This window comes from Oreochromis niloticus, linkage group LG3, assembly GCF_001858045.2.
Source record: "Oreochromis niloticus isolate F11D_XX linkage group LG3, O_niloticus_UMD_NMBU, whole genome shotgun sequence".
In the NCBI taxonomy this organism is placed as follows: Eukaryota; Metazoa; Chordata; class Actinopteri; order Cichliformes; family Cichlidae; genus Oreochromis; species Oreochromis niloticus.
The window spans coordinates 78,691,318-78,707,316 of NC_031967.2; the positions used below are offsets into that span (position 1 = coordinate 78,691,318).

Genomic DNA, 15,999 nt, shown 5'->3' on the forward strand with positions numbered 1-15,999 from the left:
TAGCGGCCATCCAGGTCTTTATGTCTTTAAGACATTCCTGCAGTTTAACTAATTGGTGTGTGTTACCTGGCTTCATGGATAGATAGAGCTGCGTGTCATCTGCATAGCAGTGAAAATTTATGCTATGTCTTCTAATGATGTTGCCTAGGGGAAGCATGTATAATGTAAATAGAATTGGTCCTAGCACTGAACCCTGTGGAACACCATAATTGACCTTAGTGTCTGAAGAGGACTCTCCATTTACATGTACAAACTGGAGTCTATTAGATAGATATGATACAAACCACTGCAGTGCAGTACCTGTAATACCTACAGCATGTTCTAATCGCTCTAATAGGATATTATGGTCAACAGTATCGAACGCAGCACTGAGGTCTAGCAGGACAAGCACAGAGATGAGTCCACTGTCAGAGGCCATAAGAAGATCATTTGTAACCTTCACTAAAGCTGTTTCTGTGCTGTGATGAGCTCTGAAACCTGACTGAAACTCTTCAAATAAGCCATTCCTCTGCAGATGATCTGTTAGCTGTTTGACAACTACTCTTTCAAGGATTTTTGATATGAAAGGAAGGTTGGAGATTGGCCTATAATTAGCTAAGACAGCTGGGTCTAGAGATGGCTTTTTAAGTAAAGGTTTAACTACAGCCAGCTTGAAGGCCTGTGGTACATAGCCGATTATTAGAGATAGGTTGATCATATTTAAGATCGAAGAATTAATTAATGGCAGGACTTCTTTGAGCAGTTTTGTAGGAATGGGGTCTAAAAGACACGTTGATGGTTTGGAGGAATTAATTATTGAAGTTAACTCAGAAAGATCAATTGGAGAAAAAGAGTCTAACTTAACATCGATGGTACTAAGAGTAGCTGTAGATAATATTACATCTGTGGGATGATTATTGGTAATTTTTTCTCTAATGATAAAAATTTTATTTGTGAAGAAGTTCATGAAGTCATTACTAGTTAACGTTAAAGGGATGGTTGGCTCAGTAGAGCTCTGACTTTTTGTCAGCCTGGCTACAGTGCTGAAGAGAAACCTGGGGTTGTTCTTATTTTCTTCAATCAGTGATGAATAGTAAGATGTTCTGGCTTTGCGGAGGGCTTTCTTATAAAGCAGCAAACTATTTCTCCAGGCTAAATGATGATCCTCTAAATTTGTGACACGCCATTTCCTCTCCAGCTTACGAGTTATCTGCTTTAAGCTACGTGTTTGAGAATTATACCACGGAGTCAGGGACTTTGGATTTGAGGCCTTAGTTTTCACAGGAGCTACAGTATCCAGAGTCGTACGTAGTGAGGAGGTAAAATTATTAACAAGATAATCGACCTCTGTTGGAGTAGCGTTCAGATAGCTGCTCTGCTCTATGTTGGTACAGGGCATTGAAGATGATAACAGTGGGTGGATTATATTCTTAAACTTAGTTACAGCACTTTCAGAAAGACATCTACTTTGATAAAGTCTACTCTCCACTGCTGTGTAATCAATTATTGTAAATGTAAATGTTATCAGGAAATGATCAGACAGCAGAGGGTTTAGAGGAAACACTGTTAAATATTCAGTTTCTATGCCATACGTTAAAACAAGATCTAGAGTGTGATTAAAGTGGTGGGTGGGTTCTTTTACATTTTGAGAGAAGCCAATTGAGTCTAGTAACAGATTAAATGCGATGTTGAGGCTGTCATTTTTAGCATCTACATGGATGTTAAAATCACCCACAATAATTATTTTATCTGAGCTGAGCACTAAATCAGATAAAAAGTCTGAGAAATCAGAGAGAAACTCTGTGTAAGGCCCAGGTGGACGATAGATGATAACAAGTAAGACTGGTTTCTGAGTTTTACAGCTGGGGTGGACGAGGCTAAGCATCAGGCTTTCAAATGAATTAAAAGTCTGTCTTGGTCTTTCGTTAATTAATAGGCTGGTGTGAAAAATTGCTGCCACACCGCCCCCTCGGCCTGTGCTTCGGGATTTCTGGTAGTTAGAATGACTCGGGGGTGTTGATTCATTTAAACTAACATACTCATCCTGCTGCAACCAGGTTTCTGTAAGGCAGAGTAAATCGATTTGTTGATCAATTATTAAGTCATGTACTAACAGAGACTTGGAGGAGAGAGACCTAATATTTAATAATCCACATTTCACTGTTTTACTCTTTGGTTCAGATGTGGATACTGTATTGTTCTTTCTTTGTGATTTTTTATGTTTAAGTTGTTTATTGCTGGTTTTTAGTTTGTTTTTTGTCTTTTTGGGAGCTGACACAGTCTCAATGGAGATGGGTTTTTGGGGGGGTAGCAGGAGGAGAGAAGCTGCAGAGAGGCGTGTAAGACTGCAACTCTGCTTCCTGGTCCCAACTCTGGATAGTCATATTTTGGGGGGTTTAATGAATTTGTCCATATTTCTAGAAATGAGAGCTGCTCCATCCAAAGTGGGATGGATGCCGTCTCTCCTAACAAGACCAGGTTTCCTCCAGAAGGTTTGCCAATTATCTATGAAGCCCACATCGTTTCTGGGACACCACTCAGACAGCCAGCAATTTAAGGAGAACATGCGGCTAAACATGTCACTCCTGGTCTGATTGGGGAGGGGACCAGAGAAAACTACAGAGTCCGACATTGTTTTTGCAAAGTTACACACCGATTCAATATTGATTTTAGTGACCTCCGATTGGCGTAACCGGGTGTCATTACTGCCGACGTGAATTATGATCTTACTGTATTTACGTTTACCCTTAGCCAGCAGTTTTAAATTTCCTTCAATGTCGCCTGCTCTGGCCCCTGGAAGACAATTGACTATGGTTGCCGGTGTCTCTAGCTTCACATGTCTGAGAACAGAATCACCAATTACCAGAGTTTGACCCTCGGCGGGTGTGTCGCCGAGTGGGGAAAAACGGTTAGACACATGAACAGGTTGGTGGTGTACCTGGGGCTTCAGTTTAAGACTATGCTTCCTCCTCACCGTCACCCAGCCGCCCTCTTTCCCCAGCTGCTTGGGGTCTGCCGGGGAACAGCTAGCGGGGCCTACGCTATCTTCGGCTGCACCAGCTACAGGGGCCTGGCTAGCTACGGGTGAATGAAGGGTGCGAAGCCGAGTCTCCAATTCAGTAATCCTGGCCTCCAGAGCTGCAAATATGCTACATTTATTACAGGTATCATTACTGCTAAAGGAGGCCGAGGAGTAACTAAACATCTGACACAATGAGCAGGAAAGTGCAGGAGGGACAGGTGAAGTAGCCATGGTGCTAACGAGTCGGCTACGAGCTAAGCTAAGCTAGCGAAACAGTAAAGAGACAGTGAGTGAATACTCTGGCTATAAATTAGGTAGTGAGTACACAGAAAGGGTGATTCAGATGAAGCACGTTAAGATTATACTATGAAAAAGGGATGTATCAAAAGATTTAAATTAAATTGCTAAGCAGAAAAGCTACTCAGAAACACCACTGTGTTTGAGCAGGAACAGGAAGTGATACTATACCACAGAGCGAGCGAACACCAAGTGACAGCGCCCAAGAGAGAGCTACAGCAGCTTCCCTTCATGTTTGCTGGATTTTGGTGAAGAAGAAAAGGCCTTTCACAGATTCGGAAACAGTGAAATACTGCATGCTGGCCGTGGTGGATGTGGTGATAAGTGACGAAAAAATAAAAGTGAGTGTGACATCTGCTATTAAAAATGTACCCCTGTCAGACAGTTCAAATATTCGTAGAGTTGAAATGCTGTTAGATGACCTGAAGAAAACTGATGTAATGTCTATAGCAGGAGATGGGTTCACAGACAGAACTGATAATGCTGATAATGCTAAAGTTGTGAATATATGTCCGTTTTTTGATGGGAAATTGCTCGGCTACAGTTAGAGCAACACACAGCTGGCGAAATAATGTTTGAGAAGATTTCTGCTTTTTTTGATGAAAGTGATCTGGATATTTAGCGTTTCTGTATACTTGTGACGGATAGGGCTCCATCCATGGCTGGGTAAGTGAGTGGTTTGGCAGCGCGATGCTTAGCTGTTGCACCTCATTTGAGAACCTTACACTGCATCAGACGGTGTTGTGCGCAAAACTAAGTGCGGAGCTCAAAACGACAATGGACGGCGTCATGGCTACAATTAACTTTATTCGCTCAAAAGTCTGAGCACCATGACCTGCTATTGCACAGTGATGTCAGGTGGCTGTCCAAAACAAGGGCACTGAAGCATTTCCGTGGTCTCAAAGAGGAGATTACAATTTTCCTGTGCAATAGCAGGCAAAAAAGCAGAAACAGCAGATGTGACCATTGTCCTTTAAAATGTGTCTGGTTCAGCAAAATATTTATTTTTTTTGAAAGGGAATTATCAAAATGTTTGTTTGTTTTTATTTCAAATGTGCAAAAGAAAAGTTTAGTTATAGCTCCCTATTCAACTTTTTAGTTGAATAGCCATGCCCTAGCCCCTTACCCTAATCCTAACCATAACCTAATTGTAACCCTGACACTAAAACCACATTTTGAGCCTCAAAAAGGCCTTCAAACTTGGGAGGACCGGTGTGTCCTCACAACTATAGCAGAATGCAGATTTCGGTCCTCACAAAAATAGTATTAACCCCGATTCTTTAGTCCCCATGATAGAACAGAGAAAACCCGACTCAGAGTGGTCAAAACATTTATAATTATATAATATAATAAGTATATATATATTATATATATATACTTATTATATATAATTAATATACTCTCATTGACAGAATACGTTATAAAATACAATAAAATACAAGTAAATAGCAGTTGCACAACAGAATGTCAATGTAATGAACACATTACCGACACACTTACTTAGTTTTGACAAAGCACACTGCTTAGGTAAATTATCTCAGTACTTGTTTATCACTGAGCAATTTGTTTACACATGTTTCGAGCCAAATACATATGAGAGAGAATGAGAATGAGAATGAGAGAGAATGAGAATGAGAGAGAATGAGAGAGAGAATGAGAATGAGAGAGAATGAGAGAGAATGAGAATGAGAGAGAATGAGAATGAGAGAGAATGAGAGAGAATGAGAGAGAATGAGAATGAGAGAGAATGAGAGAGAATGAGAATGAGAATGAGAGAGAATGAGAGAGAATGAGAATGAGAGAGAATGAGAGAGAATGAGAATGAGAGAGAATGAGAGAGAGAGAATGAGAGAGAGAGACGTTAGAACACGTCGTACTATGGCAACCTCCCGAAAGAGAGGGGGAGGGGAAAAAAAAGGGAAAAAAAACACTGTGACAGCGAAAGAGATAACAGTCTTGAGTACCTGCTGGTCTTTGAAGCTCTGGATTACTCGTCATTGTAGCTTGCTGTTAATGTTGTGCTAATAATAACGGTTAGCTATTGTGGCAGCACGAGGTGGAAATAAAGTAAATGCGCTTCACAGTTTACAAGACAACGCCACCCTGGGAATTTCACCCAGAGAATACTGGAGGTAACACTAATCACCAAGAAGGCAGTTAGGTTTGTTATACTCAGTACAGAGACGAGGTTCAATGATAAAATAAGTTAACAATTTATTAATTAAAACAACGTATAAAAGCACAGTCATAAATATCAGTGTATAAATAGGCTTAAAAAAAAAGGTATCCAGAGCCGAGGCTTACCAGTGGAGGGGCAGGGATGGCACGCACAAACTAAAAAAAAACAGAAAAGAAAACACACCAAGACACAAGTGCTGCACACTATCACACACTCACGCTAATAAACTAAACAAGGCAGGTGTGTACACTCAAAGGATCCCACCACCAAGGCACCCTAGTCTCCTCCACGTCGGCACTCCGCATCTGAATAAAAGAAACAAAGAAAATTTAATATATTACAACAAAACTAATATTCACACGCTGGGGATAGCCCAACTGCAGGAACACACTGGTGATCCGCAGCTAGAAAAAGGGCCTCCTACCAGTGGCGTAACAAAAACCCAAACTACAAATCAAAACAACAACAAAAAAAGAACAAACATACAGCCTAAATAAAACTTTAAAATATGGAGCAGACGGAATCGCCGTAGTAATCCAACTGGCCGTCTGCCCGACTATAAGTTAATCTTCCAGTCAGTCAATCAACATGCACGCCAGCCGACTCGCGTGGCATGCATATGGCCGTTGTCCACGCCGACGTCCACTTTAAAGGCTGGCAGCAGTAGGAAAGAAACCTCGCAGCCGGAACAGACAGTAAAAGTAAAGCAAAACAAAGCAGCAGCACTTCAGTTCGCGTAGCGTGGCGTAAAACTAAGGCCCACACTTCCTGCAAAGAATAATAAGTAATTACTATAAAAGAACAATAGAAGGCAGAGATCGTAACAAAAGTTAATTACGTACCGAGTAAGCCGCGTCATAAAGCATGAGCAGAATGGCTCAGAGGAGGCTTCTACAGCTACGACCTACAAACAATAGCCGTTTACCACCAAGTAAGGTAATGTACACACTACAATGAGTAAACACCTACCAGCCGCGATGGAGGCTTCAGAAGTGTAACCCGCAAATAATCTCAGCAACACCAAAGGGAAGTCAGGTGACCAAAAAGGAGATCACAGGTAAGCGATCCAGGGACACTCAAATGGCCACTATTTATACTAGCGCCCCCCAATGCGCCAGGCTGAAAGTGGGTTGGACCGAGGAATAACATTCATCCTGCCACACTATGTTAGATACGTTAGCCGTTGACGTTAACGCAATTTAGTATCCGGTATACGGAACTGTTTTCCTAACAAAACCACTGTTATAATTAAGTGAAGGTGCTCCCAACTAATTTGAACCTTTGGCTTCTAAAATATGTGATTCTATTGCATGTTGCGTACATAACCTAATGTCAGCTAGACTGATATTAAAATTTATAATATTGTTAAAGTCACCAATATGGCGCCTGAAGCCTGTTGTGATGTGAGCTGTGTCTGCTCTAGAAACTCAGAAATTCAGTACAGCTGAGCCGTACATTAAATACTCACATCAGCCTGTACTGAATTCTGTAAGAGCTGTATAAAACACAGCAATGCATAAGTGTTTTGAATGAATAGAAATGTGACACATGAGAAGGTGTGTCTTTGACTGTTCCTGTATAACTTATTTTCGGACTAGTTAACAAATTATGCTCCGGCCATTTGATATTACCAAGATAGATGTCCATTTGTAATATAGTTAAATTTTCTTTGTACATTTCATTTATCCACCATCATACATTAAGCCAAGAAGAGGTCATTATACTAACAAGTCGTATCAACACTGGCCTGAAGTTCAGCACGTGGTTAAAGTTATAACACAATAATATATTGTTGTAATCCAGCCAGGGTGTAAATATCACTCAGCAGCCAGTCGTAGAGATGAAGCAGGTAGCATCAACACATAAATCTACTCTAACTGGCTTAAATCACAAGACCACCTCTGACTGAAAAGCTGTAGATTTTTCTTGTTTGCACAAATTAATTCTGATTCACACTAATTCTTTTCACAGCTCCAACAAAATGAGGAAGAGGAGCGGGAGAAAAACAATTAGACTGAATTACAATTGGATGGAAGTCGAGGACAAGGAGGAGGAAGCTTAGGATGAGGAGGAAGAAAAGCAGCAGGAGCATCTTTAGGGATCTCTATGATGTCATTGAGGTTTGTTTCATTAATATTGTCCTCTCACAAAGAAAGATGACTTGTTTTAGTTCACCTGCTTCCTGTTTTAAATAGTGATGTGCAAAACATTGTGGAAAACCACAGAGCAGGCACGTATAGTGCATCTGCAGGTAAATGAACATCAAATCTCTCAGACTAAAATCTGTATTATACTTTTAGTCTTAAGACCATATGTTGTATATTTATCACCCTTATGATAAAACCCATGTCAGCCATTGGTTTATGAACTTTGTATTTTGAAGCCTCAACATTTGCTTTATCGCTATGTTGTTTTTTGTGAGTCTTTTGGGACCATATTAGGATGAGGGATCAGAATCTGGAGTCGTGCACACTACTGTTTCATTTAGCGTGTATCTATAAGATTTGTACAGCAGATCCAAGTTGTGCCTTGAAAACAGGAACGTTGTCTGCATAGAGGAGAACTGTAATAGCAGGCTTGTACAAAGTGAGGCTTTGTGCTCACATTTGCTGCAAACACTCGTTTTAATTCTGTTACCCTGTTTTGATGCAGAATTCAGTTGAAATCAGGCAAGAACTGGACTTGTTTTTCATAATGTGTTCTTGTGAATTGATTGTGTATCGCATACATTTGATTTGACTTTCTGCAAGACAACAGTCGTCCGCTGGCTAAAAAAGTTTTCCAAATACCTCCACATCATCACGCCTGGATTTAGAAAAGAATAGCAAAAAAATCTGCACCTCCTGCTTCACATGCAATTTGTGTTTGTGTGTTCAGAGCCGGCGGCGAGAGGGGAGACCTCGGCTCATCCAGCTGGACAGCCTGACCAGGAGGAGTCGAACATTAACTCTGCTCTTTCAGGGCACCCTGCAGACTCAGCTGCTGGCATTTGCTAGGGAGTGCAGGCGCCGCTGGGATGACATGAACGCCAAACTGGAGTCCATCACAGGTCGACTGCAGGTATGCGAGTCAGACCTTCTGAGGAGTGTTTCACTTTTCTCTCTTCTTTATAATTGATCCTTGTTTTCTCTCTCTCAGCTGCTTGTCTCAGAGTGGGAGGGATTTGAAGCACAAAGGGAGGAGCTTGTCGTTTGGTTGGCTGATATGGATGTCCACCTGAGTGAGGTTGACCAGCTGACAGGAAATACCTGTGAAAAACTGAAACAACTGCAGGTGTGGGGTTGTTTTGATATGAGATATATTTGATATGACACATATGTCAGAGACATTATCCTAAACTGGACTAACAAAGAACCATGAGTCCAACATGAAACTTGCCTTACATAACTCTGAAGTTCATTGATCATTTTAATCCTAAACTTGTTGTTGAAATAATTTTACTTAACATGCAAATATCTGCTGATGAAAATGTGCTGATTTATTGGTCTGTTATGAAGCTATTGCTATTTCTAATGTGTTTTTATCACTTTCTGATGTTTTATTCATTAAACAATACATGTATTAATTTTTGTGTTATGTATAGATATAGTATTTATATATATTTATTTATAGTATAGTAAAAATGTTTAATTATTACTGTTTAAATGACTAATATGTGACATGTATTGTGATGTTGTGCTGAAGGTTAAAATGCCTTTTTGTCTTCTGGTATACTACGAAATGGCAATAAACCATTAATATATGTCTATGCTGTGCTCGTATTTATTTTACCCTACTCAAATTCAATTTGTTACATTTTATTTTGAAAGATTTAAAATGGTTCTTTAAAGAACCATTTCAAAAAAGGTTCTTTAAAATGGTTTTTTAAAGAAGCTTTTTAAAAAGGTTCTTTGAAAAACCATTAAAGGTGCCCCAAAGAACCATTTCTTGATGGTTCTTTGGGGCACCTTTAAAGGTTCTTCAATGAACCACTGAAAGAAATGGTTCTTCAAAGAACCATTGCTTGAAAGGTTCTTTGTGGCACCAAAAGAGGTTCTTCTATGGCATCAGTCTAAAGAACCACTTTTGGTTCCAGTTGGCACCTTTATTTTTCTGAGTGTACCGATGAGCATGTCTCAGTAGCTCTGACATCACATGAAAACTATGGATTAACCCAACACATGGACTTGGGAGGAGCCAGTGGATTCAGACATAGGAAGTTTTTTGCATGAGGCCTACACTGTCAACCACAGTGCCGCTGTTAAACCAAGTTGCCTGGTTTACTATTCTCCACCCACAAACACAAACGAGTTCAGAGTAAAAAACAATTTACACATGAAGTGATGCAATTTTTTTTAGATTTTTATTTTAAATCAAGCACCATTTTTGGGAAGTTAAAGTTCATTTAAGTTTAAAATGCTTGGTAGAGTTTACTTCCATTTATTTCACAATGCCATCCTAAGACATTTAACTTGTACCATCATTGTATTCAGAGTATTAAACAAACAAGGATGTATTTTGTTTTATAGAATAATCATGTACACCAAACTCTGGTTTGTATAAAGTGATAAAATCATTAAATGGCAAATAAAAAATTACATAAACTTTATCCATTGCTATATGTTGCATCCTTAAGTGAAGACTCCCTTCTTTATATGAGGCTACAAACCATAATACAGTATGACCCTAAGTTTATATTACTCAGTTTTTCTATTTATGCATTCTTACCTATTTTCACTACAGCAAAACACCCCTAATAGCTAAACCATGTACAATAATGAATCAAAATATATTTAAGCTCTGATCAAATAAACTTTTGTATCCACATAACAACAGGAATATTCAAAGGCTGCAAAGTTACAGTAAATTACTCTTTAGAACTTTAACAGGAGAGGAGCCACTTAGATGTAAACATTCACTTTCTCTCCAATTTTTGTGGGGTGTAGAAAATCAAATCCTGATTAAATTTTACTCTTTTCAGTGAACTCTTGAGAAATCTCAAAATCATGTTTTTTGCTGCCTCCTTGTTCTCAGCTGTCCAGGACTCGGGTTTTTGTAGTTTCACTCTGTCTTTAACTCGTGCCTCCTTTTTGAACAAGTTGCTCAAACTTTCAGGTTCAGCACAGTTGCCATAGGGCCAGACTTGATTTTTAGGTGTTTCCAAAGAAAACAAAGTGGCACATGACTTGCAAGGACGTATTTCCTTCATTTCGTGTGCATTGCTTCTCTTACTGAATCTAAATGCTCGACACGTCACGTTTTCTGGTAATATAATGGTTCCATCAATTTCTGTTTTCCTGTCTTTGGTTTTGTTTTTCTTTTTGTTTGGAAAATATGTCATCACTGCATCAGCTACATATTCATCCCATTCATGACAGCACGAGACAGCAACCATGATTCCCCTAGCAGCCTTATTAGAAGTGGACATAGAGACTCCATAGTGCTTGACTGAGCCCTGACCTGCCTGAGAGATGCAGATTGCAGAGGAGAATAAACACTTTTCGGCAGATTTGACATCGTTTGTCAGCATAAAGATGAGTTCTTGTAGTGTGGATTTTATGTCCTCTTCCTTCTCATGTCCAGTTAGGCGAACAATCTACAAGCAATCAAATATTAAGCTGTTGTTATCCCACAAATCCAAATATTTACTGAGTCATAAATGTCATTCTCACAAACTGTTAATGTTAACTTTTTCCTGAAAGTTATTTTTGATATTCAGGCTTTATTTGATAGGACAGCATGAAGACAGGGGACAGGAAACTGCTTCAGAAGTTATCACTCCATAAATGTTGGACTTTTAACTGTATCTCCATAAATTTTGCAGCTTTTCCTACTGATAAAAAACTCCATTATGGCTATTTATACCAAGTAATTAGCAATAAAGAATTAAATGACAGAAAAGTTTCTGTTTCTCATGTATGTGTATGTGAGTGTATAGTTTATGTATCTGTAAATATGTATTTCTTGGGTTTACAATTGGACACATCACAAACGGGAAGAAAAGTGATACTTATTGGTTCAAATAGAAGAAAGGGGTGGGATTTATTAGGATTATTCTATTTTCCTTATGCTTCATTTTGGTTGATTGGGGGGGGGTCTTTAATGTTGGAAATAAAGCCACATAATTCAATACCACATTATCTAAGTGCAGTGTTGGGAAGGTTACTTTTAAAATGTATTCCATTACAGAATACTGAATACATGCCCCAAAATGTATTCTGTAACGTATTCCGTTACGTTACTCAATGAGAGTAACGTATTCTGAATACTTTGGATTACTTAATATATTATCGTGCTGTTTACAACTACGTGAATGTACTATTGCTGTGATTTATTACTGATACTGAAGGTCCGCGGCTCCGAACCGTAGTAAAGGGACCTCGGGCTAATACGGTGGGTTCCGTGTCGGGCTGGTAGCCGAAAACTAGCTTTACTTTGTTGTCTGGGTCAACTTTGCTTGCCAGAGACAGAGAAAGGCGATGAAAGGCTGCTCCAACGGAACTTATTTTTCCGGAGGACAGTGGCGTGTCTAGAAAATTTTTGTTGGGGGGGCCAGGTAGGGGCACAGATTTGGAGAAGGGTGGCAGATGTAATTGGCAGATAATGTTAAAAAAATTCTACCAACAGTTAACCATCATTCAATAACCCTGTAAACCTAATAACTGAATTTGCTTTTGACTCTTATTAGAATGAGGTTTTAACCACTACGGTGCAAAGTTTTTAGATACTGCGTTGATGAAGTACAAGAGATACAATCAGTGCTTTGTCAGTGTTTACGCAGCATTCAAGGACAGCAATATTTGCGTAGTATTTTTACTGACATATAATGCACATATGTTTTGGGCACAAACATTTTTGAATATTAAAATACAAACATTTTTAACATACAATTGGCAAATTAGCCAATGCAAAACTTTATCTGCCTATTAAAAAAAGAAGATAATCTTCTCACAAACTGGTGTTTGATTTTGAAACAGGAAAAAAGTGGGGAAACAAATGAAAAGACTAACATTTGAATGAAACCTGAAAGCAAGTAAATACTTTCTATGCTGCCTTATGGTAAACTTTGGTAATATTGATGTATAAAGAACAACACTGGCTGATGATGAAATACAGTCAGCTGGCATGGTGACACTGCCAGTATTAACCTGCAGGGCTGGACTGGGACAAAAAATTGGGCATTTTGACCAGAGACCGGCCCACCAGGTATTAAAGCCATAAAGCCTTTGAATGAAAACAAACGCTGTTGTGACAGTGATGTACACGGTCTTGTTGGTTTATGTATGATTTCTATAAATTTTACGTCAGATAAAAACTTTGTTCGAAAGATTCAGATAATTATTTAATAAAAGCTAGATATTTTAAATGAGAATAAGTAAGAAAAGTATTTCTTTGTGCCCCCCTTTCCCTGTTAATGCCCTACCTGGCCCCCTGGCAACACTTTGCTAGACCCGCCCCTGCACAGTTACCAGCTGTCAGCTACATAGAAAAGGATCCTGGTGTTATTTGTCTCTCAGAAACAGTTCATAACTTCCCTCCAACTCATCCATGTCACCTAAAAGGTAAACCTGTTTCTCCATCACCTCTTCAGCTCTGATGATTCAGTAAGGACATCTCCTGGTTTCATCTGCATGTTTCCCTCTCACCAGATATCCAAACCGATATCATGACCAGCAGCTTTACAGCTGTGGCTCCAGCAAACATCAGCTGATACTAGAAATTAATATTAAATAAATTCTAACAACAGCTGATCAAGCTTAAACGTGCTGCTGTTGTTTAGCGCGACATCTGCTGGTTTCCTCGTTCTGGCGCAAAGTGGGCGATAAACAAACAAGAGAAAAGCCGATCAGCTGATCATTGATCAGTTTCATGATTGAAGTAGCAACAGGAGAGGGAGGGGGGAGAATGAGAGGAGAAGAAGCAGCTGTGCAGCAAAGACACAGAATAACTCCAGCTTTGTGTCTTTTTCATTCTAGCTGAAGTTCGGGACAAACTGCGTCTCTTCTCAGCTCAATACAAAACCTGTAATATTGTCTCTGAATGAGGGACCATTCCATTTTTAAGGAGCTGTTGGCAACTCTACTAACTAACCTTATGAATAAAATAAAGTTCACTATCAGTAACATCACAGCACCCACCCAGCTGTACAGAAACTCCGTCATGCTAGCTAGTACGCAGTACGAGTTATTGTAACTGACTGTAAAAAGTCAGCACAACGAAAATAAACTCCACCTAAACTTGGTTTATATCTGACCCAGATAGACTGCAGGTCATAACTTCTTACCTGAAGTTCAGTTCACCTGACACTCGGACCAGCAGCCGCCTCGGGTCTCTCCTCCTCCTGCCTGCCCTTCCCTCATCCACCTGCTAGCCGCCGTGGAAGCTCCGCCATGCTCGATGGCCAGTCCAGCTATGTTAAACGCCGAAAAACTGTTTTCTGTGATGCTGTCTTTCGTGCTTGGCTCTCCTACCTTTGCTAACATGATGCTCATAGCGCAGAAGCCGATGCTGCATTCACTTACACTCGGATATCTGAGCTTCACTGTGAAAACATAATCGTACATTTGATATTTCATTGGATTTTATTGTTTTGGCTTCGGGGTGGCACCTGGGGTGGCCAGTCTGGTTGGGGGGTGGCCTGCCACCCCGCTGGACACGCCACAGCCGGAGGAAAACACGAACACAGTGAACAGTTGAGTCTTAGCTTACTTACAAATGGGCTCGTCAGGCAGTCTTCTTGGCTGCAGTGGTTATTATTATATTTACATGCTTCCAGCTCCCGTTTTTGCTCCGTGACAGCTCGGACTTTTCCTTTCTCTCCCTCCCTCGCTCACAGACACATAACGGGTACGGTAGTCCATTCTCGCTGCAGCACGGACTACACTGCCCATGAGGCTACATTCTTTAGAGCTATGCCTGTAGCATTCTGCCCTTTAGCTTAGCACAACAACAAAAAAGCGCGCTCTCACCCAGGAAACACGGAGAGAGAGAGAGCGTCACCCTGTAACCATGGCAACCGTAACGCTGCCGCCTGGTACAACATTACGTAGCTGTCAAACAAACCCAAACAATCCTGACCCGCGACAATATGAAACAGGAAAGTACCGCCGTGTAATCCATTTATTTCAACAAAGTAACTGTATTCTGAATACCACCTTTTTAAACGGTAACTGTAATGGAATACAGTTACTCATATTTTGTATTCTAAATACGTAACGGCGGTACATGTATTCCGTTACTCCCCAACACTGTCTAAGTGTCATAGAAGCCAATAAAAAAACATAACAACAATAAAACAAACTGTTTACAAAAAAAACACACAAACTTCTGCAAATCAATTCACTCCTATCTGCAATTTCACAGCAACTGTTACCATGGTAACTGACTCAAAGTTGAAGTCAACAAAAACCCAAGTTACCCTTGTCTCAGGATTAACAAACCCAGAGTTGTTAGCTAACCTTGCTTCCTGTAACACCACCTGGAGGATTAATCTAACAACAGATGGGCTTCACAAACTAAACTCTTACCATGTCCAGCACACATGAAAATGGACTCCGCCTGGGCAGCTGAGAGGAATAGCAATCAAAAGGTTTGGGGTAAAGTGCTTTTATCTCAGCGAATTTAACATCCAGAATCTGTTCTGGGGTATAAGCTGGATTGTTGATGGTTCCCAAAAAGAAGATGCTGTGAAGAATCTGGTCAAACAAAGACAGACTGTTTTTTATGTTGCATAAGAAGTATTTTGTATTCAAACCCACTGAAAGCCCACACATCACACCAGTCAGATACAGTACCTCATCCATTAACTCTGTAGTATTTTCTGGAGTGTTGTTGCTCACGTTCAACATTTCAGTTATTATTATCGCTGCATTCCTCCTGAAAAGATTGCTTTTTAGAAGTTCTTGACTAAAAAACAAAACAGCAAATTAATTAAAGGAAGAATTCTGTAATAAACTTTTGAATTTCAGTACGTCATCTTACCTGTTCTGCAGTTCATCTGCCTGGAAAAAATAGAAATAAAACACAATAGAACAATAAAATATAATAAAATACAATATATATACTATTTTATGCAATACAATAAAATAGAACACAATAAAACAATAGAAATAAAACATCATGAAAAGTCCAAATCTCAGTGACAATGCAATGACAATGTAATGTTGAAATTCAATATGAAGATATACATTTTGAAACAAAATGAAAAGGGTAACTACTCAAACGTTGCTACTCACCATTTTGAATGCACGGGAAATGAAACTTATACCAACTAAAGGCTCCTCTTTGGTAAAAGCTCTAACTGGCTTCTTTGTCATGACTTAAGACTTGAGCTGTGTTCAGCTTACTGCACTTATATCAGTAAGTAATCTGGCCACAACAGCTTTAAGCAGCTGTGCTCTCCCGCTGACCGCATTCACGGCGTGACTTAAACACAGAGACCGTTCTCCTCCCCCTTCGTCATTTTCGCGATCTTCATTTTCGTTATAATGACGGTAACTCAGAAGTAGTAGTCTAACTATTACCACCAGTACGTGAGGCAAAA

General features: G+C 39.8%; 1 protein-coding gene and 1 long non-coding RNA gene across 2 annotated transcripts; both read right to left on the reverse strand.

Moving 5' to 3' along the window:
- Nucleotides 1-2,377: 2,377 nt before the first annotated feature.
- On the reverse strand, nucleotides 2,378-3,232 carry LOC112846118 (uncharacterized; the record flags this gene model as incomplete). Its single annotated transcript, XM_025905366.1, has 1 exon — nucleotides 2,378-3,232. A coding segment is annotated over exon 1 (855 nt), but the record flags the coding sequence as incomplete, so codon positions are not given.
- A 2,739-nt stretch (nucleotides 3,233-5,971) lies between these two features.
- LOC106096988 (uncharacterized) lies at nucleotides 5,972-6,589 on the reverse strand. The gene is made up of 3 exons (XR_001223328.3): nucleotides 6,447-6,589; nucleotides 6,320-6,381; nucleotides 5,972-6,245 (listed from the first exon to the last, which is right to left on the reverse strand). It is a non-coding gene; the product is annotated as an uncharacterized LOC106096988 (long non-coding RNA).
- Nucleotides 6,590-15,999: the final 9,410 nt, after the last annotated feature.